This window comes from Ctenocephalides felis, unplaced genomic scaffold, assembly GCF_003426905.1.
Source record: "Ctenocephalides felis isolate EL2017-DRISC unplaced genomic scaffold, ASM342690v1 CF-g0.4_SCAFFOLD_03570, whole genome shotgun sequence".
Lineage (NCBI taxonomy): Eukaryota > Metazoa > Arthropoda > Insecta > Siphonaptera > Pulicidae > Ctenocephalides > Ctenocephalides felis.
The window spans coordinates 22816992-22842837 of record NW_020539724.1 but is presented as its reverse complement, the minus strand read 5'-3'; the positions used below and the strand labels follow the sequence as shown (position 1 = coordinate 22842837).

The 25846-nt window shown below is 26.9% G+C and overlaps 2 protein-coding genes and 1 pseudogene across 2 annotated transcripts; all 3 read left to right on the top strand.

The window, feature by feature from the left end:
• Window positions 1–1861: 1861 nt before the first annotated feature.
• LOC113382721 (probable ATP-dependent RNA helicase DHX35) lies at window positions 1862–22564 on the top strand. The gene is made up of 8 exons (XM_026620951.1): window positions 1862–2188; window positions 2287–2498; window positions 18043–18219; window positions 19591–19731; window positions 20297–20450; window positions 21535–21684; window positions 22164–22316; window positions 22419–22564. The coding sequence occupies exons 1-8, from the start codon at window positions 2158–2160 to the stop codon at window positions 22562–22564; spliced, it is 1164 nt and encodes a 387-aa protein (XP_026476736.1). The 5' UTR covers window positions 1862–2157.
• Window positions 2385–10999, top strand: LOC113382722 (annotated as a pseudogene).
• A 1810-nt stretch (window positions 22565–24374) lies between the features above and the next one.
• Window positions 24375–25544, top strand: LOC113382720 (zinc finger CCHC domain-containing protein 8 homolog). Its single transcript, XM_026620950.1, has one exon. The coding sequence runs from the start codon at window positions 24464–24466 to the stop codon at window positions 25406–25408; it is 945 nt and encodes a 314-aa protein (XP_026476735.1). The 5' UTR covers window positions 24375–24463; the 3' UTR covers window positions 25409–25544.
• Window positions 25545–25846: the final 302 nt, after the last annotated feature.

The following is a 25846-nucleotide window of genomic DNA, read 5'->3' as shown; positions in this document are numbered from 1 at the left end:
ACCAGATGGGACAACGATTAATAATTTATGGGATTAAAATAGTACACACTTTTGTTCCGTGTTAATTAATTAAATTCTTTATCTGTTTTAATTATATGTGACGTTGTAATTATTCAATTCCAATATTCAATCAATTTACTAAACGCTTTAATTCGAATAGCTTTTTCCATTTTTGTTTAACCTATTGTTGGCAGCACTTGTATATAATTGGATAATAATTATTAAATTAAAGTAATACAATTGGATAATCGTTGATTATTTATTGAACTACTTGTGGTGCATGTCACTTTCCGCACCGAAATTTAAAATTTCTGAGAAAATTTGAATTTTTGGAAAAGTTTAGATTTTTTTTATGTTTTGAAATTTTTTGAACGTTACGTGCTCTCGAAAACAGAATTACCATTTTTGGTACTTACTTTGTGGGAACACCGATCAACCGATTTGAATTATTCAAAGAATATTCGATTCGTATTGATAAGGAGACGTGCTCATTAGTTTTTGGCGAAGGTAGGTCTGATACGGAGCAAAAAGTGCAAAAAATGGCAGGTTCTGAGAACACAAATCGGCCGATTTGAATGATTCAAAAACCATTCGATTTGTATCGATGTGGACACGTACTGATTAGTTTTTGGTATAGGTAGGTTCAGCTATTTCTAAGATACCGAGCAAAAAGTGCAGAAATTCCGATTAGATCCTAGACATCAGATCAACGCGTTGTGCGTGAACATGTCGTTATAGCTGAGTTGGTTAGCGCGTCAGAAAGTCAAAACTGATCGGTTTTGAATTTCACGTCTGTAATATTTTTTTAACTTCCCGAAGGAGAAGTTTGTTTTCATCAAAAAATCCGATTTGCTAATTTTATGTTTTCTCGACGTTTCAAGCCATTCTGAATCGAATGAGACCAAATTTGGAAAAAGTATGTGTGTGTGTTTGTGTGTGTGAACAGATTTTTTGCCGTAAATGGACGTTTTTTCGAAAACGGCTGGGCCGATTTTAAAAATTTAAAAGCCATTTGATGTATGTCAACGAGGACTATTGTTTGTCAGTTTTGTGCGACGATCTGCCAAGCTGTTTCTTTGTAATTTGAAAAGAAGTGTTAAACTTTTCGTCCACATTTAAGCTCATCCTACCGAACCGATTTTAAAAAATCAAAAACTGTTCGAAAGATATTAGTTGGGAATGATACTGATTAGTTTTAGGTGAAAATCTACCGAACCGTTTTCTTGTAATTAACTGTTGAAAAAAAAAATTAGGCCGATTTTTATGGATTTTTTTTAGCGATATATACCATGGTCTTATAGAACTTACTGAAATATTACGGCCTTACGACAAATAGTTTGATTTAGAGAATTCATCAAAGTTTGAGAAAATGAGTAGTTCTTTTGACATTTGTTAAAATTAAAATTAGACTATTTACTTGGTATATTGATAGAGTACTTGGTCTTGAATAATAAACCATTAAAGTCCTGGAAACTGGTTCAATTATAAAAATTATTGATTTTTGAAAATTTGCTGTTAGAAAATACTCCTAGTCAAAGTGTTCGTTCGTTTTCAATAATGTGTAATAAATCCACTCGGAATACTTTTAATGACTCATAAATTAATTTATTTTTTATTGATTAAGTCGATTATTTAAACATATCGGGAAGTTCATGTAACTTGCCTCAAGGCTAAATACTAAACCAACTAGTTTGAATGTTTAATTACGGTACGGGAAGTTCCAGCAATTTGCCTTAAGGCACGATACCATGCGCCCCACTAGTTTCGAAATGTTTCTCCATTTTTTGATTACTCTATTGTTGGCAACACTTGCATGTGAACTCTAATTTTGTTTACGCTCGAATCCGTCAGTCACAACAAACCGATCGCCTGACATCGTACCATCGTATGATTTCAGAGGATTATCTTTAGTTGTGTTGTCTTTTTATTTCTATTTCTTTATTGTATGCAAAAGCAGTTATATCATGATTTATAATTAATACAAATTTTATTCATAAGTAAATCCATTCGTATGTGTTATTTTCATAAGTGTGTGAGTTCAAACATAAATCGAGTCGGACCATTCTAAAAATAGCATTTGACGTTCATCGGCCTTTCGCTTACAATCTATCACTTACGCGGAAAATGTGAAAGAAAATATTGTTTAGTGAATTAAATATGAATTTTAAACCTAAGTTTATAAAGCCAGGTCAGTTATTAAAGCAAATCATTTTACAATAAACAAGGTCACACAGCTAACCTCAATATTTGGAACAATAATTTTTATCTATTTCTTTCTTATCTCAGGTGATTCAATTTGTGATAAACCCGATTATATTTTGGAAGAGGATGTTACAACGTTCACATTCAATCCGAATAATAATTTAAGTCTTAGTCTTCAACGTGAAAAATTGCCAATAAGGAGTATCAAGGACCATATATTGTATACTTTGGATTTGTATCAAACTGTTATTCTGATAGGAGAAACCGGTTCAGGAAAAAGTACACAGGTTCCACAAGTAAGTGATAAAAATAATTACAAAATTATCTTTGAGTTTTTGTATTTGTAGCGCGCAATTTGTATATTTCTACTGTGACTCATTTCCTCGTTAGATATAATTAACTGGATTGTAAATCCTTTGGTACTTGAGATAATTCTCAATCAGATTTATTATTTAGTATTTTTAATATTTTAATAAGAACTTTATTATTGCAATTATTTGCAATTTTATCTAATGAAAACTTGAAAAAATTTATACAATCCTGCTCAGTTTTTTATAGTCGATATTTTGATAACTGAATTATAAATCCTTTTGTACTTGACATAATTCAATCAGATTTATTATTTATTATTTTTAATATTTTAATACTAATTTTATTATTGCAGTTATTTGCAATTTTATATAATGAAATTGACTTGAAAAAATTTATACAATCCTACTCAGTTTTTTGTAGTGGATATTTTGATAACTGAATTATAAATCCTTTGGTACTCGAGATAATTCAATCAGATTTATTTAGTATTTTTAATATTTTAATAAAAAATTTATTATTGCAATTATTTGCAATTTTATCTAATGAAATTAACTTGAAAAAAATTATACAATCCTGCTTAGTTTTGTAGTCGATATTTTGTTAACTGAATTGTAAATCCTTTGGTTTGGATTCAATCAAATTTATTATTTATTATTTTTAATATTTTAATAAGAATTTTATTATTGCAATTATTTCCAGTTTTATCTAATGAAATTAACTTGTAAAATTTTATACAATCCTGCTTAGTTTTGCAGTCGATATTTTGATATTTGGATTATAAATCCTTTGGTACTCAAGATAATTCAGTCAGATTCATTATTTATTATTTTTAATATTTCAATAAGAATTTTATTATTGCAATTATTTGCAATTTTATCTAATGAAATTAACTTGAAAAAACTTATACAATTCTGCTTAGTTTTTTTGCAGTCGATATTTTGATAACTGAAGCATAAATACTTTGGTACTTGAGATAATTCAATCAGATTTATTATTTTATTTCTAATATTTCAATAAGAATTTTGTTATTGCAATTATTTGCAATTTTATCTAATGGAATTAACTTGAAAAAATTTATACAATCCTGCTTCATTATTTTTAGTTGATATTTTGATAACTGGATTATAAATCCTTTGGTACTTGAGATAATTTAATCAGAGTTATTGCCGTTATAATAATTTAATAAGAATTTTATCATTGCAATTATTTGCAATTTTATCTAATGAAATTAACTTGAAAATTTTTGTACAATCCTGTTTAGATTTTTGCAGTCGATATTTCTCTCGACTTCTTCTCTTTCTTTTTCAATGATATTTATTTATTTAATGATATTTTAATCATTCTCAATCATTTTCCCCATTTTTATGTTCATTGGCTACGGGCTTTACATATTCTTTTAATTAAGTAGAAGCTATAATAACATATTATTAAAGAAAAATGCAACTAAATTCAAAAACCATTTTGTCTCTTTATTGTAGATTATATATATATATATATATATATATATATATAGAATTTTGTGATATGAGTGGAACAAATATTAAAGGTTAAATATGAACAATGCAACACTCAGATTTTTAACAAACACTTTATTTGGTAATTACAGACGTTTCGAGACCATGGTATTCCTCATCTTCAGTGTAATTTCAAAACAGTTACTTATATACTACACATTCTTTAACATTTTATTTAAATTACATTTAATTCTTGAAAATACAAAAAACACCAACTATCACTTGCAAAGCTTGACACCGAACTAAAACATGTGAATAGATACAGAAATATTTTAAACAAATCTTAAGTATCGAGATGAAAAGACACGATGGGTATTATAATAATGTAAACAAATGAAGTGCGCTATTGCATACTAAAATCAACAAATGTGTAAACAGATTAATTTATTGAAGAGAATAAGATAAATGAAAAAAAATATATAATTTATTAATGATGTTTGTATAAGAGTTGTGTAAAATATTTGTGTCGGTTCTCAGATTTACGCTATTGTTAGTCCTAACTAATAACATTGATTCTGTCATGCTCCGTTTAAATAATTATATAATTTATATTTTTTTTTCCACTCCATTTGTTTACATTATAATAATACCCATCTTGTCCCCTCTTCATCTCAATACTTAAGATTTGTTTAAAATATTTTTGTATCTATTCACATGTTTTAGTACTGTGTCAAGCCCTGCAAGTGATAGTTGGTGTTTTTTGTATTTTCAAAAATTAAATGTAATTTAAATAGAATATTAAGAAATGTGTAGTATATAAGTAACTGTTTTGAAATTACACTGAAGATGAGGCATGCCATATCCTCGAAACGTTTGTAATTACCAAATAAAATGTGTGTTAAAAATCTGAGTGTTGTATTGTTCATATTTAACATTTCGTTCATATATATCATATATAATATATATATATATATATATATATATATATATATATATATATTATAGAATTTTGTGATATGAGTGGAATGAATATTATATTATTAAACATGCTAAATATTGTAGTTAAATTCATGTCGAAAAATATAAAATTCTAATAATGTTAGTAACAAATCTCTACTGGTTTATTAGCTATCAATCGGCTACATTTTAATTGTTATAGATTTTTTCCATGAACAACTTGGAAAACTTTATATCGCACTAATTTTTTACACTCAATACTTATCTGGAGTGAATCAAAATTCAACTTATAGCCACAGTGATATGAAACATTATTATTAAATCGAGAAACAAAACAAGCTTTATAGTGAATAATTGAATTTTATTCTACTTTTGTTATTGTCTACATTTAAAGTGCACATATTTTCATCTAAAGAAAGTGATACAAAGAATTGAAGAAAGATTGAATGTTAATAAATATATAGTGAAAATTTCAAATTTCTAGTGATGTTAATAACAAATCTCATATACAAGATTTGTTAGCTATCAACCAATTGTAAATTTTCTTTGTGTAATTAACTTGGAAATCTTTAAACTGGACATTTTTTTTGCAATCGCTATTTATCTCGAGTGAATTAAAATTCATCTTATAGTTGTATAGATTTTTTTATTGTTGTATAGAAGTTTCTTGTTGTATAGATTGAACATTATACATGCTAAATAATGAATATTTGAAATCTTATTCTACTTTTGCCATTGAGTATATTTAAAATATATGCACATAAAGTGATGCAAAGAAAGTTTGAATACAATTGAATTTATATTAAGAACTACAAAATTCTAATAATATTGATAACAAATCTCATAAACAAGATTTGTTAGCTAACTTGGAAGACCTTATACCAGACTAATTTTTTTCAGTTAATATTAATCTTGAGTGAATTAAAATTCATTTTTCAGTCACATAGCTTTTTATTCACATTGTGTAATATATATTTATTAAATTAAACATGACAAATTTCTTAAGTAAACAAGACATGCTAAATACATAACTGAATCTTATTCTACTTTTATTCATACATTTTTATGATGATCACTTGCTAATTATAAATTAATATAGTGGCAATTGATAAATTTTATTACATGAGATGTTATATATTATAACAAATTTATCATAATACTTTCACACTTTATGCAATTATGCTTATCTTTTTTTAAATAATTGTTTTACATGTATCTTAAATGCTATAATGGCAATTGATAAATTTTATTATAAATAATGGTAATGGTATTTTGTTTATAATAGTATAATGGCAATTGATGAATTTTATTACATGATATATTATAATAACATATTTATCATAATACTTTATGCAATTATGCTTATCTTATTTAAACAATCGTTTTACATAAATTTTAAATGCTAATTGAAGCAAGTTTATACCTTTCGATTAGAACTTTTCTAGCTTTTAAATTTTCTGGTTTTGCTATGGGGGTTTAATAACTGTTTCAAATTTTATTTTTCTAAAGTTTTTTTTTCATCAGATTTGGATTGGATTTTTTGCTTGTACTGTTGCAATAAAGTTACATGAATACATTTCGAGTATTGTCTGAAGAAAATTTATAAAGGACAAAATACATTTTTTTTAATAATATCAAAAATATACTACGCCGTATTTAGTTTTCAGTTAAATAAAATATAATTAAACGCAATTTATCATTTATTCTATACAAATGATAAATTGTGACAATATTTTTTTTACTTTTAAATGCATTTTGTTTGCTTACAATTATATAAAGGCTAGCAAAGAAAAATTGAGGAAAAGGTTGAATTTTCTAATTTATTGATTTTTATAGTAAAGTAATTATTATGCGTTATGTTTATACCCATGAATTTTGATTATATTTGCTGAATTTATTAAGATGATTGTTATTCGAATATATCTTTATGTTATGGATTTGGAATTTTGTCCCTGATATAAGAAATTTTATAATTTAACGATTCTGGGGTGTGAATTAGTTCTTTTTATGATTTTATTCTGCCATCTGTTAAAACAAAACAATTATCTGTTCATTGTTTTGTATTAACAGACTGTTAACAATATATATGTGCGCAAATAGTCGTTATTATATTATTTGAAATTTATTGTAGGTCAACAACAAAAGTCAATATAAATCTAGCACAAATAGAAGGTATCTTATTTTGCGGGCGATTTTATCGTAATTGTGATATTGTTTAAGAATATTATTTTCAAATGTATTCAACTAATATTAAAGTTTAGAAATTTTATTTGATTAAACAAGATTTACCCAATGCTACATAAAGAAATCAGAATACCGGCAGAAGTTCTGGTCAGGATTGTTTTAGTTTATTTATTCGAATTAGTCTCTCTGGATTTGATACAACATTTAGTGCGATCCAGGCCTATCTTGAAATATTTCGATAGTTAATGATTTAAATGCGGTTTTACTCAGATATTCCTTGAAATAACGGATGAGATTTGAACGTTGATCTCACACATTATCATGCAAATAAATGGACTTGGTTTTCACGCCACAGCCAAGAGATAACATTGCATTTATTGCTTGGCCTGATGTCATTCACTCTTTATAGATATTACTGATTGAAAATTTAGCGATAGCTAATTTTATGTGACATCGAGATATGTTTCAGTAACATTTAAATCATCCATTAGCATTATAACTAGTTGATCAATAGATTTTATAATTAAATATAACACGGGTTTCTTTGTTCGAAGCTACGATATGTAGGATGTATCCTTTCATTGCTCTATTTTGCATCATACATGGTCTTTACAATAATTACACAGGTCCACAAAGAAAATGCGCGTAAGGTTCACACGCGATTGAAGTAAAACTTATTTGCTACTGAACAATATGACATTTAGGTAAAAATAAATACATCACATAACAATTTTGAATAATGTTTATTAGTAATATGGTACACTCGTGATGCACACATTTATTAGTGTCAACCATTATACACATTTATATAATGATAAATTATAAGTTATATATTTATAATAGCATTAAAAAGTCATACTTCAAATATGACATGATCGGTTTGTCATTGTAATTAGCATTTAGAAATAAACCTTCATTAGAGAAATGAAGTAATTGATGATTAATAACTTCTATAATATTCGTTTACACAGTGGATTATGATAAACAACGCCTAAATAAATATTGTTTTTGCAACTTTATTCATCAGGTAATTGTGTTTGAAGAACTTCATGTAATTAAAATTAACATACAATCATTGACTGCTTGTATTTTTTGTACTTTTTCGTTGGCGATATAATCTCATTTTTTGAACAGTTGTAATATCTGTCTTGCCTAAAAAATATTTTCCATTTTAATAACTTCAAAGATTTATAGAAACTACGAATAAAATAGACATAATTTCTAATCAATAAACTTACATTTAGTACACGGCCCAAATTTTTAATCTGCTTTATTATTTTCAAGGAAAAGGGTAAAATATTCTTCTGATTCAGGCATTTTTCATTAAATCAAGATTTGTACTCCGATGTAACTTTAAAATGTTTATCTATGCCGTTTTCCTTGTTGATATCGGAACGCACACAACGTTGATGCCGTTACGCATCAACGCATTTTTCTTCCAAGAAAATATACGAAAAAGAAACAAGAATGCATATTGGTTGCAAAGAAAAGTAGTAAAATGTGTGTGTCATGGTTTTAGTAATCATACTCCTCCGAAACTGCCCTAAATATTTAATATAGCCCCTATATATTTAATTATTGATGCGTAAAATATAATTAAATGTTGATAATCTTGTTCTTATAGAAATGTCCATTTCATTTTATTTCGGAACATATTGTACTGGTGGATTACCCAGATTTAAGAAAATGATTTTTAAAATTCTGTCAAATTTCTATACATATTCAACGTATGCGTTTACATACAATTTTACATTTATCATAACTAACAAAATAACTAAAAAGTTGTAAGTAATACTTGAGTTAGTTTTTTTCTTCCAAAATGTGATTGGTTTTCTGTGCAAATTTCTAAAAACATGATTCGTTTCAATGTTGTAATTTAGTTGCACATTATATTTTAATGTACCTCTACGAGTTTCCTACAACAAGAAGTATCCTAATTTGGGATATTATTATTATTTTGGATATTATAACTATTTTGTTGTTGTCGTTTTTTTGTTCATATTTTCATTCATCGGACTTTCTTCTTTTAAAAAAATAAATGGGTAGAAATAATGCTTTGAAAATTGTGAAATAAACATTGGAACTATTGAAAATTGAAAATTAAATAAAATTATCTCTTCATAAAAAAATCGATAAATGCAAAAGATCTAGCAATGCATTCTGAATTGAAAGTGTTATTCTACACAAGGAATGTACAAATTGTATACAAAGTATAATGTTTTAGGAGATACTCTTAAAATATGTGATTTTAGACAATTTTGTGAATACATACTTATTATGAGATTTTTAATTATATGAACCAAATGTTTTTAGTGAACAATTCGTTCTTATCCATTTTATTTGCTTATTAAATAATTTATATAATATTAAATTACATAGTAATTTATGTGTAGGTACATATTACATAGTAATTCATAAAGTCAGAAAGATTCGAATCTGTCTAAAGCAGACAGTGAGTTTCATGTGAGGAATATATGAAATATTTGCTTTTTGGATTGGTTGTTTGTTCTCGTTCTTCACTCATGTTTAGTGCTTTAAACTAATTAAGCTTAATGTATATTTCAAATTAACATTCTTTTGTAAACATTTTTGCTCATATTAACACGTTGCATAATTTAATTTATCTGGATTCACAGCTGACTTGAGTAAATGTATAACTTTGTTTTTCATTTCAGGATTGAAGTTCTGAGAACAAACAATCAATTCATCTTATAAATCTATTAATAATGGTTGGCCCGAGTTCTCACATAAGCAAGTTATTGCTTTCTTTATTCGGCATTCTTCTGCTATGGTATGTTTATATGGATGTTAATTTGTATTTGCGCATACAAAACTACCCAATTGATAAAAATTATCACATCAATTTAACGGAAAATAATGCAGTACTTGTGAATAAAGTGGATGCAGTACCATATGAAACAGTGACATGGATTGATTGCAAAATTAATCCATTATGCGATGTTACAGTGAAAGCTTTGATGCTGGACCATACAAACCACTATGTATTTGCACCTCTGGCTACTGCTTCAGACACTTTAATCGGGTTTTCTAAAAGTTCCTGGATTACTCCTAACATGATCTCATTCTCACATGTATTCGTAGCTCTTTTGGCCGCAAAATTTATTGCTACTGATGATATCATATTCAGGAGGATCGGTGTAATTTTATTTCAGTTCAGAACTTTTTTGGACGATCTTGATGGTCATGTTGCCAGAGTGAAGAAACATATAAGAGGTGAACGGTCTGAGATTGGTACTATGGGTTATTACGTAGATGGAATATGTGATGGTTTAGGTTGTATAGCCCTAATGATTGGTGTGTTTTTGTGTTTAAAAAATAATCCTCCAAGGCGCGGCTATACACCTTTGCAACCTATTTTACCAACAGAAAACAAAATCATTGAATGTGGTATACTTTATAAAATGAAGATAACATCAAGAAAGTTAACTTTTATTGAGCAGTACAACCGATACATGCTTTATATCAGGATATGCTTGAAAGAGATAACTTGCCATTGATAGAACTTACAAAGCAAGATTTGGTTCTACGATCAAATCTATTTTTTGCTGTTTGTTGGATGTGGAGAGTGATAAATGTGCATTCTTTGCTGCACTGCTTACTATTTGGAATTTTCTGTGATAAAATGTGGGGATTTTTAAGGGGGATACAACATATTGGTTTTGTTGTTTTGTTGTGTGCGATATGTTTAACAGAGATGCATGTTTTGGAGGCCCAAAATTTTATTTTTAACTCGTTGACTGGGAATAGTACTACATTGTGATTTAAAAAAGATTTTATTCGAGATTTATTTTTTTTTAAAAGATTCTTTGTTACGCAAATTGAATTTGCTTTTGATATAACGTACTTGCCTGTGTTACTTATTAAATTATATAGTTATATTTATTGAAGTTATACATGTACTCTATATGATGCATTTGTTCAAATTAATGATTTAAGCTTATTACAAATGCATTATTAGATTTTATTTTAAATTTTATATGCCAAGATAAGAAACCAGTCCGTCTTAATGTGCTTTTAAAATAACATTTTATACATAATATTAAGTGAAATATTGTATATTTTATGTGAAAACATAACAGTTAAAATTTAAAATTTATTGTTAAAATATCGTTTTTAACAAATTAAACAGTGATTATTTAAAATTAAAAAGTGATTAAAGATTTTTTGGATCGGGTATTGGGTTCGCAAATAGATATTCATTTAAATAGTTTGATGGCGAAACCAGAACATTAACAAATGTCTGATTTTGTAGTCCTTTAGGGTTTGATTTAGAATTGGTGGCTTTTTACTCCCACACCAACTAGGTCTTATTCAAAATTGATTTTACCTTTGGAAATTTGCCTTTGGAAATTGATCTTTGCCTTTGAAAATTTTCTTATTCAAAAATTTTCTTATTCAAAATTGATCTTTTCCTTTGGAAATCATCATCATTTTTGAGTGGTTCTGGAGTAAATTTTCTTATTCAAAATTGATCTTTGCCTTTAGAAATTTGCCTTTGGAAATTGATCTTTGCCTTTGAAAATTTTCTTATTCTACTTGATTATCATTATTTGTCATCTATTCTAAATCTGTTACAATTGGAGCTATAAAAGTTCCTACTAAATATTTTTGTTCTAATGCCCTGTAACCAGTTTCATAGCATTCCAAAAGCCAATCCAAAGTTAGTGCAGATAAATTCCAATTTACTTAAGCTTGATATTTATCCCCTTTTGCTTTTTTGCAAATGTGTGGATGGTCCAAATCTTTCACGAGGAAGAGCATTCCATATAAACTTGTCATTGGTTTGCTCATTAAATCAATTTATAGAAAACACCAAAGAGAAATATTAATATATTAATAATACATTTTATACATCTAAAATGAAGATTGTTACTGTCATAAAAACCAAATGACTTCCCAGTGGCACTTGCTCTCCAACTATGCCATCTACGAAAAAAAATGAATATCGATACATGATACTTCAAAACAACTCGATACAGTTCAATTTTTTTTTTCAAATTAAATTTAACTTTTCTGATTAACATTCAAATTATAATTGCTAAAAAAGAAGTTTTAAATAATCTTTCTGATTAATCTTTTAAATAGTCTTAACAACGAAAAGGCTTAACTTTACTTATTACGATTATTATCTTTATACTGTAGTTTTCAAATTTGTGGACTAATTAGTTTTGCTTTGATAATTTGAGGCTTGCATTGGTTCTTGAAAAAAAAAAATATTTTTATGCAGTTGTTATAACAATCAATATATAAGCCTATTATTAATTATCCATGGGGATGGTAGTGTAATATCTAATATTATTGCTATGTAATGATTATGATTTAAGATTCCTGAAGGTATCGAAAGGCTTAGTTTGTTTTCTTATTCTTGTAAAAATAGGACATATAATTATGGTCTTATATAGCTTCACAAAATACGTACCGTCCGATATTTAAGAAAAAATCGGAATTAAATATTTTCCACAAAATGTCATGTTTTATATATTTATCTCGAAATACTTTATTTTAAATTCATTAATAAATGAATATTTTTAATACGAATAGCTTTTATAACGCAAGTGTACTTATATATACATAAAATATGAGGTTTTAATTGTTAAAGACTGCTAAAAGAAGTATATAGCTTGCATTTTATGCTCAAATATTATATTTATATATTACAATAGTATATAGTTTTAGACTATATAGTTGGTCTTATTCATGAAAAATGAATTATTGAATAACCTATGAAACAAAATTGAAACTTGAACCACATATACAATTCTGGTTATTTGATAAATATTTTTTATGAATAAGACCTAAGATGTAATAATATATATATATATATATATATATACATATATACATATATACATTATATATATATATATATATATATATATATGTACATATAATTAAACGAAATTATTCGTGGCGAAATTACTACATTATTTAAAAGGCCCTTATCTATAGGGTGCTGAGGGTGGATTGCATTCTTTCCATGAGATTTTCAAATATTTTTCATGTTTTTTATGTGATGATTATTTTCACTTTTTTATTGATATTAACTAAATAATTATTTTTATTTGTATAAAATATAAATTGCACGTAACTGCCTCATTATACGACAAGTTCTTACTATTATTCGAATAAATGAGAATCAACATTTATTTTTGATTATAGTTAATTTTACCTTTTAATAATAAGGAATTTTACTTGTAACTTCATTTTTTAATGGAATTGTTTGTACTAATTAGCACATTTTTAATTATTTCAAAATAATTTAGAGATTTTAAGTGCGAATAATTCTCAAATAATAAATATAGCTTTAATGTTATACGTATAAAGAAATTTAGATAATATTATGAGCACAAATATTGCGTTTTATGTGAAATTTGGAAAATACACATTGATAAGATTTAATACATAAAAATTAAAAATCTATAACGCAGTTTATTCATTATTTTTTGATAATTTGCGATAAAGATAATATGTGGCCTTGCTCATTATACCACAGCTTATGTTTTTTATCTGATTGTTTTATTATTATTCAATTTATTTGCCTCATTACGCATCTTACACCTTCTTAAAGATTAATATGATCATAATTTTTATAAATATAAATTGTTAATACCATATTATTTAAAGGCTTAACTAATTTATCCATTAATTCAGAATTATTTTCAATTACATTTATCACACAACCAATTGTGCTACTAAACTTAATTTGTATTACTTATATTGTTAGTACTTTTGTATTTTTGTAAATACTTGAATTTTTCATCACTAAATATATACTTTGATGCAATCCGCCCTTAGAATTAAATCCTTAAGTACTCACAGTAATATTTATTTATATATTCATGTATAAGTATTCATTTATGCATTTTTTTTTTATTAAAGTGGTTTTAAAACCGCTATTATAATTTTAAGTTAAAATTGCGCTTTGTGTAATTGTATCTTCCGTAAGTGGGCTTTCTGTTAAAAAATGATTGTTTATACAAGAACTGTATTATCCCTTACAAAATGATAAAAATTTAATAATAATCTTGAGTGATATAATGTAATGTGATTTGTGATATATTTTGTTTCAAACTTTTATGAAATTTGTTAAACAAGAATAGTTAATTAGCGACACCGATGTTTGGGTGAAGGTTTTTCAAAATTGTCTAGTCAAAATTAGATTTTCAAAAAAAAAAAAAAATCGCACAAAGAATTTGAGTGAAGAAAATCTCGCATGGTCTTGTCGATGCTAGTTTTTTATGATTGCAAATTTATAATAGATACAGATAATTATTGCAGAATATGTGTACCTATATTTTTCTGCAATAATTTTTATATAAGTGTTCCAAAAGTTTATTTTGTAACTGACTAATAAATTACGATTTTATTTCTTACAAACGTTTCGAAACCTGATCTCATTTTTATGTAATATAAATTAAATATGTTTATAATAAGAGTTTTTTCAATAAAAGAAAAAAATTTTTTATTCACATAATTTAGTAAAGTAAAGCAAAATATAATTGTATAAGATCAAAAAAAATTGCATTTGCAATTGTGGATGTTCGTGTTATGTATTAAACTAAATTATATAATTTCATTCGCCAACATATTGTATCTTATATTGTTTTAATTTCTGGCACATCTCAGCTGGTTTTCGGCAATAATATTGTAGATATTAAATTTTTCTTTTTCATTATTATGAATATGAATATTATATACCAATATTGTCTAGGCTCTCTTAAACTAAATTCAAATTTCAAGTGAATCGACATTTTTGGCAGATGACAGTTCTCATGTACCAATATATGATATTTGCAATTTTTTCCATTTATTTCTACAACATTACTATATTTTTATAATCACATACATCCTAAAAAATTCCCTTAACAAACTTCAGAAAGATTTATCAAAATCCGAATAATCGTTTAGGAGGAGTATATTTACATACATCATTTCAGAAGAACTTTATTATATATAAAGATTGAAAAGGAGACAAATCTAGTCTCGAAACGTTTGTTAGAAATAAAAATCGTTATTCGTTTTTATTTAATATTTTTCAAATTTTCATATTTATTGGTCACTCATAAAAATTGTCTGATTTTTTATGGACTATGCGAGAAAAAGTATTTTGTAGCATGATAGCTGAAATTAATATTATATTAAGATAAGTTTTGAAAGACCACTTTATAAGCGCACAGATTGCCTAATGTTACAAAAAATATTTGCCTGATGGTAGTACATTGAAATTTGCTAGAGGTATAATATAAATCGCAATTGTTTTGTTCGCATTTAATTTTTATTTACTTTATACTAAATAGGCTTTTTTTGGATTTGTCGATATTATTTGAGATTAATAAGTTTTGCTCAATAAAGTTACATATTCAAAGCATATGGGACAAATCCAAAAAAAAATGCCGAATGCACAACAATATTGGTTGTGGGTTGTATAGTTGTTAGTTTTTAAGAACTAACAGTTTAAAGTCTGAACCAGGTTACTAAAAAGTTATCTATACTTATATTGTTTATGCTGAAAGTTACAAATATTATATATTGTATGAATATAAAAATAAAAAGTATTTATTTTTGCTTATAACTAAAATTATTGATATTTTAATCGATGATTTTCCAATGACTCTTGTGATGATTTTTTATACAAAAAAATAGTTTCAAATAATCTGATAATAAGTTGTCCAGTATCATAATATATATTATATTCATATAAGTACATATATAATATCTTATCGGATATTAATACAACTTTTGTTCCATCATACATTATATTCAGTTTGGCAATTTTCTTAAAATTTTCAATTATTCATAATCTCAATGATCATCAATTTTGGCGGTTGCTCGGTATTAGTACGAATCAAAATTTTATTATCAAATTTATTTTATCAAATATTTTAAAAATAACAAATTTGAATATATTTTGTAACATGTTTCCATAAGTCTTTAAATAACATTAACAAACGTAGTTTATTAGTATATCCTTATTTACTTGAAAAATAACAGCAATTGAGTAAATTGAGACTTGACAATTTTAAAATTAAGTTTTCGGTTAGGGAAACTACATTAGATCAAATATTTGAAAATTCTTTTGCCATTTTTATATTCACACTTTAATAGCAATCCAAACTTTTGTTCTTTTAGCTGCAATCCAAACTTTTATTCTATTATATTTTCTCTCCATTTAGACGGCAACCCAACGGTTAACCTATCCTTTATTGATTAATTTATTATTTGAATTTATTTAATAGGGTTGATATTTTATTCACTGGGAAGCATTGTTTAGATTTATATTTCTAAGTGAAAATGGATATTGTCACTGCTCGATATCGTGGTTATTAAAGGTTTATAATTCTAATTTATTTATCTCAATTACATACATAATCTTATATATTTTATTGCTGTCTATTAGATTTTAAATATTTTGCATTTCTTTAATAAAAAATGTTAATAATTTTTGCTGGATACTACGTAGTAGTTTCAAGTAACTTGTGATTGTATTTAATTTCAAATACGATACATATGATAATATTCTTATAATAAAATTTAGATTACTCTGCAATTTTAATAATTCTAATCACAGATTATACAGGAAAATATGGTAAATACTGATTAACATATTTTGTTTTATTTTTGTGAACAGTAAATTCTCAGAATATTATGAATATTTAACGTTTTCTTGCAAATTTTTAAATACATAAATGACTCGGTATGGTTTGTATCACTTTTGTGTTAAGTGTTGAAACGTTTAAAGAGTTGAGTGTTTACCTACAGATCGGCCTTTAATTTACAATTTTTCAAGTACGTAATAACTTTTAAACTCTTAATATTAACTTAAGGATCATCGTTGTTTTTGTATAATTAAAATTTAATGTTGACATTGCCATTGAACTTTTATTTACCATAGTATGATTTTGTTAGCACAGCTCCATATACATAAATTAGCACTAATTTTCTATTTTCTGATATGAAAAATCCGGAATGGCACTAAAAAAAAGTTTGAATAGAAACGGATGTTTTAAACTTATAATGTTTTGTACATTAGTACAAAAACTGAAATAAACTTATTAAATTCTGTAGAAATTTTGTTAATTTAAGTGAAATTATCTTGAATTTTTATTAAGTTTGTTATTCCATGAAGTTTTTGGAAAAAAAAATTACTCTGAATCCACTGTGTTTGGTAAAATCTGTGTAGATTATTAAGCTTTATGTAGGCAAAATTTGTATTCAAATCAACAAAATTAATTTACCACATTTTTTCATATAATCTTTACCAATATGCATACATTCTTTTTTACTAAATACTAATAAAATTAGCTGTAAGTGTAATTTTTCCTTAACGTATTAATCGATAAGAATTGAGATTTTATTTTGATAAAAATTTCAACTGTTTATTTCAACTTTAAAATTTTTCAAAGAAACTTATAATCTCTGTAATTGCATTGATTACAGTGTATAAAAGCGGCTCATTATTCCAAACTTTAATGATTTTTTATAATTTAACCACTTTTTGTAAGATTATACTATAATATAGATTATACTATATAGGTTAAATTTGATTCACCATAAACCTACATTTACATTCTAATTATACATTTTCTCATTTTGATCTCAAATGTTCCAAAATAACTTGAAACGCCAAGAAATCGTAAAATTATCAAGTTGAATTTTTTGGAAAAAAATTCCTTCGGGAAGTTAAAAAAAATCAAAAGGTAAAATAAATACAACTAAAATAAATTTAGTAGATAGTTTGTTTTTTTTTTGTTTAATATTCTACCTCTATTTTTTCAATGTATTTAAAATTTTAATTGAAATGTTAATTTTATTCATCCAATAATAAATTTGTAAATAGCAGCATCTCTCGCAGGTAGCTATATCTAAATAATTCATATTTTTTTAACTCATGTTTAATATTCATTATTTTCAGTATCTTTTAGAGGCAGGATGGGCCAAAAAGGGTATGATTGGCGTCACTCAACCGAGGCGCGTGGCAGCAGTTTCTTTGGCCACACGAGTTGCCGAAGAACGCGATGTTGCCCTAGGCGACGAAATTGGCTACGCAGTCAGATTTGACGATTGTACTTCTGATAAAACAGCAATAAAGGTTGGTTGACTTAATAAATGAACTATTTAGATGGAGTTTTACTGAACTTTGCCTGCTTATTATTTATGTATAATCTTCACAACATGAATAACCTATAATGAAATCTTGCCACATGCTGCTCTATATTTACAATTCTTTAGTTAAATGCAAAAACAAATCAATGTTATATAATTTTATAGGAGTAGAAATAAAATTGTAATAAAAATGTTACATATATTTCATATCTTCTGCCCACCATTTGCCTTTACCATTTTTTTTAATTGGTTCTGAGTCACATACACAGTTTTATTATTTTCATATACTTAACTATTCGACGTTATACATATTCTTTAAAATTTCTTTACATTGATTGTATTTTCCACATCATATAATACTATACATATTATTTTGATACCTTATTATTTTCAATTTTTACATTCTTTTTTTACACAGCAGTGCAAAGTTGTCTGAGTTCTACTTTCATTTGGATACATTTGTATGATGATTTATATATCCAAGTAAAAATGTATATCACTACTGTATGATACAAGTTTTTCCCGCGTGGTTTGAACTGTACTAATGTCTTATAAAAAAGACGACCAGGTAGATAAATGAAAAAATACATCTAATTGTAATATTAATATCTGTCCTTTGCACACACACCCTAAATAACAGAATCAGCGTTTACTTTTTCTTATTATCAAGCAGTAGTGATATCTGTTCTTACTTATTTATAAATATAGACCTAAATGTGTTATATTTTATGGCATTGTTACAATATATCATATAACAACATAAAATTTTCATCACAAAGATCACGGTAACCACTAGGTTCATGAAAAATCTTCATAATAGGGGAATTCATAGAATACTGAGAATTGTTGTTCAAACAATAAAAGAAAATTATTGTATCTGTATCTATAATTACAATAAATAGTAGTCTGCCCGAAGGCAGGTCCATGGTATGAGAGCACCACAAAAGCAATGATTTTCCTCCCCTCCTTGTTATTCCCATTTTATTGCTATAATTAATGACCATTGACCACTTTATATTCGTTTTGATGAATTTTTCTTTCCAAACTTCTGATCCTGTGCTTCGGCTTTCAGTTCTCTGTATTTCCTCTTATCGCGTAAGTCGTCAATCATCTGCATTCTTCTTCTTCCCAATCCTTTTAGTCCTTCTATTTTGCATTCGACGACGTCGTGCAGGAGGCACTCTTTTTGCAGAAGAGGTCCGATCCAGTTTCTTTTTCTTTTCAGGATCGTGTTCAGTAAAGTCTTTTCTCTGCTCACTCTTCTTAGGACCTCTTCATTTGTTATATAGCTGAATCTATATAAATTATATAATTAAAAACGTGATTTATATGTTCATTTCAAACATTTTTTTTATAGTTTATGACTGAAGGTATCTTGTTGAGAGAGATGTTGGCTAGCCCTTTATTAACTCAATACAGCATTATAATAGTTGATGAAGCCCACGAAAGAAATATGCTCACTGATATGGTCTTAGGACTTCTTAAGAAAATTCTAAAGGTAACATATCTTTATTAAATTTTACATTTAAATCCTATTTACGTAATTTGATGAAATGATATTATTTGGCATGTTAAAGATTAAAAATTGTTTGCAATTAATTTTCTGCATAGAAAATTTTATTCTGCAAAAAATTAAGATATATCTAATTATAAGGGATTTTTTAATAGATCTTTATTGATATTTTTTATTATATAAATCGATTTATTATTGCTCATCTATTTTATGTGGAATACGTTTTCGACAGTTTTTTATTATGATTATTTTTTGTATCTCTTATTTAATTTTTGTTCATAATGGAGTTGGTTTCTTTTGATTCCTCTATTAGATTTGCAAAGTTTTCTCTTAATATATTTATGATACGTTAGACTATAATTACTTACACTAGTTCTTAATGCAATATACACGAGTTCTGAAGTGAAACCTTTCCAAATTTTCCTTATTGCTCTTCCATTTTTTTTTAATATATTGAATAAATAATATATATTTTAATTAAAATTATTTATATCTTAATTCCTTTCCACCATTTACAAATTACAAATATGAGTTTTATTATTCTAAATAGAAGCGGAAGTCGTTACATCTGGTAATATCTTCAGCAACCGTAGATGCTGAATTTTTGAAGACATATTTTTCGGACACTAATAAACTAGGTGACGCGGCCACCATACTTGGTGTCCAGGGGCGCACTTTCCATGTAGACGTACATTATGTTGAAGGTAAGTACATATAACTATTTTAATAATAAAATCAATACGTATAGTATATTACTCAAAATCATAACGTATAATATTTTAACTTGCCATAGTTTAGACAAATTTGTTTTTGTTTGAAATTCAAATAGTTAATTTAATGTATTTTCTGACCGATTAAAAATGTTTCTTATGTGTGTGTATGGGACCCAGCGGTGTCGTAATCGCCATGGACATGGGTTCCAGGTTCGATGGTTCGAGCCCGATGTCAAGCAGCGTGATGTAAAATTTCCACTTGAGGTTATAGATTACAATAGAATTTCAAGTGGAAACAATAATTCTCGTTGGTTAGAGTTAATAATTACATGAAAAAAATCATGAAAGTTTTCGCCAAAAAGCAAACCGATTTTGAAATTTCAAAAACCGTTCGAAAAATTAGATTAGAATCATGCTGGTTTGTTTTTAGTAAAGACAAATATTTGGTTTTGAGTAATAACATGTTGATTTTTACTTCTTTTATTAAATTCTATTAAAGATTTTGAAAATCTAATATTGTTAACATTCACTGGATTTATGTGAAAATAAACTGAATCTTCTTTTCAAGTTAATAGTTTATTATATCTTTTTTTACTTTTTTCAAAATGATCTAGACAAATCATTTAAAAAAATCTTTTTTTTAAATATATGTTTAATGTATACTATATTTATTAATTTCATGAATGGGTTAGCAGATTGTTTACCTTGTAATTAACAGTTAAAGATTTAATTTTTAGCTTCTTTAGAAAATCATAATCGTAGGTTTTAGAAATTCTATATTAATTTGAATATATCAATTAGAAATCTCGTTGGTTAGTTTTGTGCAAAAGCCAATTGAACCATTCCTTCTTAATTCATAAAGTTGAGAATTGAATTCCTTTATAGTTTGGCACAAAATATCATTCTTCCTATATTGCTGATATGTTGTTTGATATTCCTCATTCAATTTTACATTAGAAAATTGAAAGGTTATTAAAAAGTTATGTACTTACTGGCTGTTTCTTATATTTGACGAATTTTCTGAATTCTAATTTAAAATGATCATATTATTAATCTTAGCTTATTATATTTTTAGAGCCTGTACCATGCTACATTAAAGCCACTGCTGATACAGTATTAAAGATACATAAATCTGAAAATCCAGGAGATATTCTTTGTTTTCTGACAGGCATGGATGAAGTTGTCCAAGCCAAAAATATTCTGGCAGATCACTGCTTAACCAAAGGTATTGTAAACTAAATAATATCTTGTGATTTATATATTGTTATAATTAATTCCTAACTTTAATATCATGCGAATAAAATATTTTTTAAAGCTTTTGTTTAGAATTGCTTATATCAATTGTATTAATAAATTAATGTTTAAATTAGATTTGAAAAATACAGACATTGAACTACATATCAACTCTTTATTGTAAAGAATTATTATACATTATTCACACTTAAAATAAAGTCTTATTTTTCCTTTATCCAAGTAATTTTTAAAATGAATCAATTATCATAGATGATATTATCTATGTATAGGTACATATTAGCCATGCAGATATTAAACAGTCGTTTTGATTATTTTCATCCAATTATTATTTTTTATTTCATTTATCCTATAACAATATTTGCAGTCACGAATGTACTGTAATTTTATTAAAGTTATTTTTAAAATTACATTTGATGCTTCATATTTAATTGAATTTATTATTATTTTTAGATTATGAAGACTTAATGGTTTTGCCAATGTATGGTAGCTTGCCTAAAAATGATCAACTTAAAGTGTTTTTCAAAACGCCTCGGGGGAAAAGAAAAGTAATACTTGCTACAAACATAGCCGAAACATCAGTTACCATTCCTGGTATAGTTTATGGTAAGGCTTATGAAACTTTATAGCTCTATATATTTTTTTTAGAAATAGTATTATTATTTTTATAAATAATACAAATGCAATCATGTTTAATATATATTTTAGTTGTGGACTGTGGCTATATGAAGTTAAAAGTGTTTAATCCTGCAGCACATGTAGATAATTTAGTAATAGTTCCTATCAGCAAAGCCAATGGTGTGCAAAGAGCAGGAAGAGCTGGAAGAATTCAACCCGGGAAAGTTTATAGGTGAGTTTTTCTTACTATATTATATGTGTTGTGATCAAAAATTTTATTGCAGGGGATGTTCAATGTATTTACCATCCTCGTGTATTTTATATTAAAAATTATTAATTATTACAATGATTATAATCGCTGTTTTTGATAGTTAAATACTTTTATGTAATTGTTGCAAAAGTCGTTAATCCTTTTGGTATACAGGTGTATAACACGGTACTTTTATAGCACGATTTCTCGATTCTAATTAGAAAATGTGCTTAAACGTTCTTTGGTATTTTGGTACATTTGTCGTTCGCACTTAAATAAAATGCATTTATTATAGAACTTTTTTTGGCGTTATATATCATGGTCTTATAGAACTTACGGGATTACGACAAGTGGTTTAGTTTTAAAAATTCATGAAAGTTTGAGAAAATTGAGTAGTTTTTTTTGACGTTTGTTACAATTAAAATTTGACGATTTACGTGGTATAGATAGAGTACTTGGTCTTAATGAACATACTAAACCAATAAATTCCTAGGAAACTTGGTTCAATTATACAAATTATTGATTTGTGAAAATTTTCTTTTAGAAAATACTAACGTGTTCGTTCGTTTTCAAATATGTGTAATAAATCCACTCGGAATACTTTTTATCACTCATAAATTAATTTATTTTTTATTAATTAAATCGATTATTTACCATATCGAGAAGTTGATATGTGTGAAATGAATATGTTTATCTTTATTATAAAAATACAATAACATGTTTTTTAACTTTCCGTAGGGTAAGTTATTGTAATGGGCCGAAAATCGGAATTGAAAATTTTTACATTTCTCGACGTTTCAAAGGTTTCTGAACATTTTGGCATACTTCAGAAAAAATGGATGTGTGTGTGTGTATGTATGTATGGATACAAATTTTCGCCCACGTTTTCGGGCATACGGATCAACCGATTTGAATGGTTTAAAAAACATTCGATTCCTATTGATAAGGAGATGTGCTGATTAGTTTTTGGCAAAGGCAGGTCCAGCAGTTACGGAGATAAGGAGCAAAGAGTGCAGAAAATAGAAATCGAGTTTTTGAGAGAACGGAGCATCCGATTTGAATGATCTAAAAAACATTCAATTAGTAATGATTGGGAGAAGGGGTTATTAGTTTTTCGCAAAGGCAGGCCCAGCCATTTCGGAGATACAGAGCTAAATGTACAAAAAATGGCAGTTTTTGAGAGAACTAAGCGTCCGATTCAATTGATTCAAAGAACTTTCTGCTTGTCTTAACAAAATAATTGATTTTGGAAAAAAAAATTTGTTTCATTTTTTTTTTTTTTTTTTTTAATTTTTTGTATATCGAAAATAATTCCGATTTTATTTTTAAATCTGATTATAGTTCTAATATACTTTAAACAAATAATTTCAACTCTGCAATTCAGTTTATATAATTCTTATAAATATTAAACAATGTTACAATATTTATAATAATCTATTTGAAAACATTCAATATTCCTCGAACATTTCGTTACGGTACGGGAAGTTCCAGCAATTTGCCTTAAGACACGATGCCACCCACCCCACTAGTTTTAATTTGAAAAAAATAACCCCACTTGTATTAGTCTTTTGCTCCTTATAATACGGTTGCGCATACATTGAACATTGAATATATTAAATTGAATATATAATATTCCAATATTGTACACGCGTATAACGGTAGTTTTTTGAAATGTCTTTTCGATCTATTTCGAATATATACTTCGATTTATGCCATGCACAATGGGCAGCACTAGTTCAAAGTGCAATGGCGTAAAACGTCAACTTCATACTACTTCATACTAAGCGTGTAGCGTGTTGTTTTTATTATAAGCTGTCAAATTTTTAAAGAAAAATTTTGTGTTAACTATTTGTGTTTTATAATAGTATTTTATTCTGTAAAAAACATGTCTAAAGAACTTAATAATGAAGACATGTTTATTGTTGATGCAAAACCTGCCGAGAATTTAGACATTGTGCCGTCATATAGACAAAAAATTGATGAAGTTGTTCCAAAGCAGCTGAGTTTGAATGTGACTGATGAAAGTAATGATTGCGCTCCTACAGGAATTTGTTTTAATTGCCAAGGAAGTCACAGCTTGCGCGATTGCACGAAACCAAGAGATCATGAAGCAATTTTAAATAACCGTAAAAAATTACAAACAACAACAAGATATCATCTAGATCTAGAAGATGAACAACAATATGGCCACTTCCAAGTAGGATGCATATCTAATGAGTTACGAGGTGCATTAGGCTTGGGACCTAAACAAATTCCGATGCATGTTTATAAAATGCGAGTTTTTGGTTATCCTCCAGGTTGGTTGGAGGATCACAAAATCAAGCATAGTGGATTGAGTTTAATCGATGCCCAGGTCAAGATGTACCAAAAATCCAATTCTGAAGACGGTGAACTTGTAGTAAATGGGCAAGATTGTAAATATGATGTAAAAAAGCTTATAACATACCCGGGTTTCAATACTAAACCAGAAACTGGTACTTTAGATGAAAGCAAATGTTATGGAGTGCCTCCTTTTAACCCATTGTTAGACAAGGATTCGATGATAAAAAGAATTGCTGATGATGCAGAAAGAAGCAAAATGAACTCTCCAGAACTTCCAACAAATAAAAATATCGATGATATGGACATTGCCACTGATGAACCTTCACCAACAAAGGACCACGATCAGAATGCATTTTCTCATTCTTTATTATCTTCAACTCCTAAACCTGCTTGTACATCTGGAGAAAGGACACAGTCACCTGCCATCGAGAGATGTGAGCTTAATAGGCCATGTTCACCTTCATTAACAGAGTTAGAGAATGAAAGAGATTACTTTTACAAGAACTAAATGGTTTTTCTGCATCACTATCATATGAATCATTGCGGGATGACAGTTTTGTAGAAAGTAATAAAGATAATTCTATTAAAAGTAAGGATGCTCAACTGGATTCCACACATGAAGCTGAGAAAAATACTGATAATAAATTTAAAATTGATGACATAAAGGAAGTTAAAGACGAAAAGAAAACAGAAAATGAATCTACTAATACCTTAAGTGAAATTGGAAATACCACTGATGTAGTACAAACTGATGAACATGTAAAAAAAGATTTAAATGAAGCTAATAATGTTAAAAATGATCTTGAACCTGATAATGTGGATACTCAACAGAATGAAGAAAAGAAAAAGCTTTATGTTGAAAACATTAAAAGGACATCTCATCAAACGCCTATATTAATTACTCTCAATTTCTAAAATACCTATTGCTGAAAGTTTTTCAAAAGAA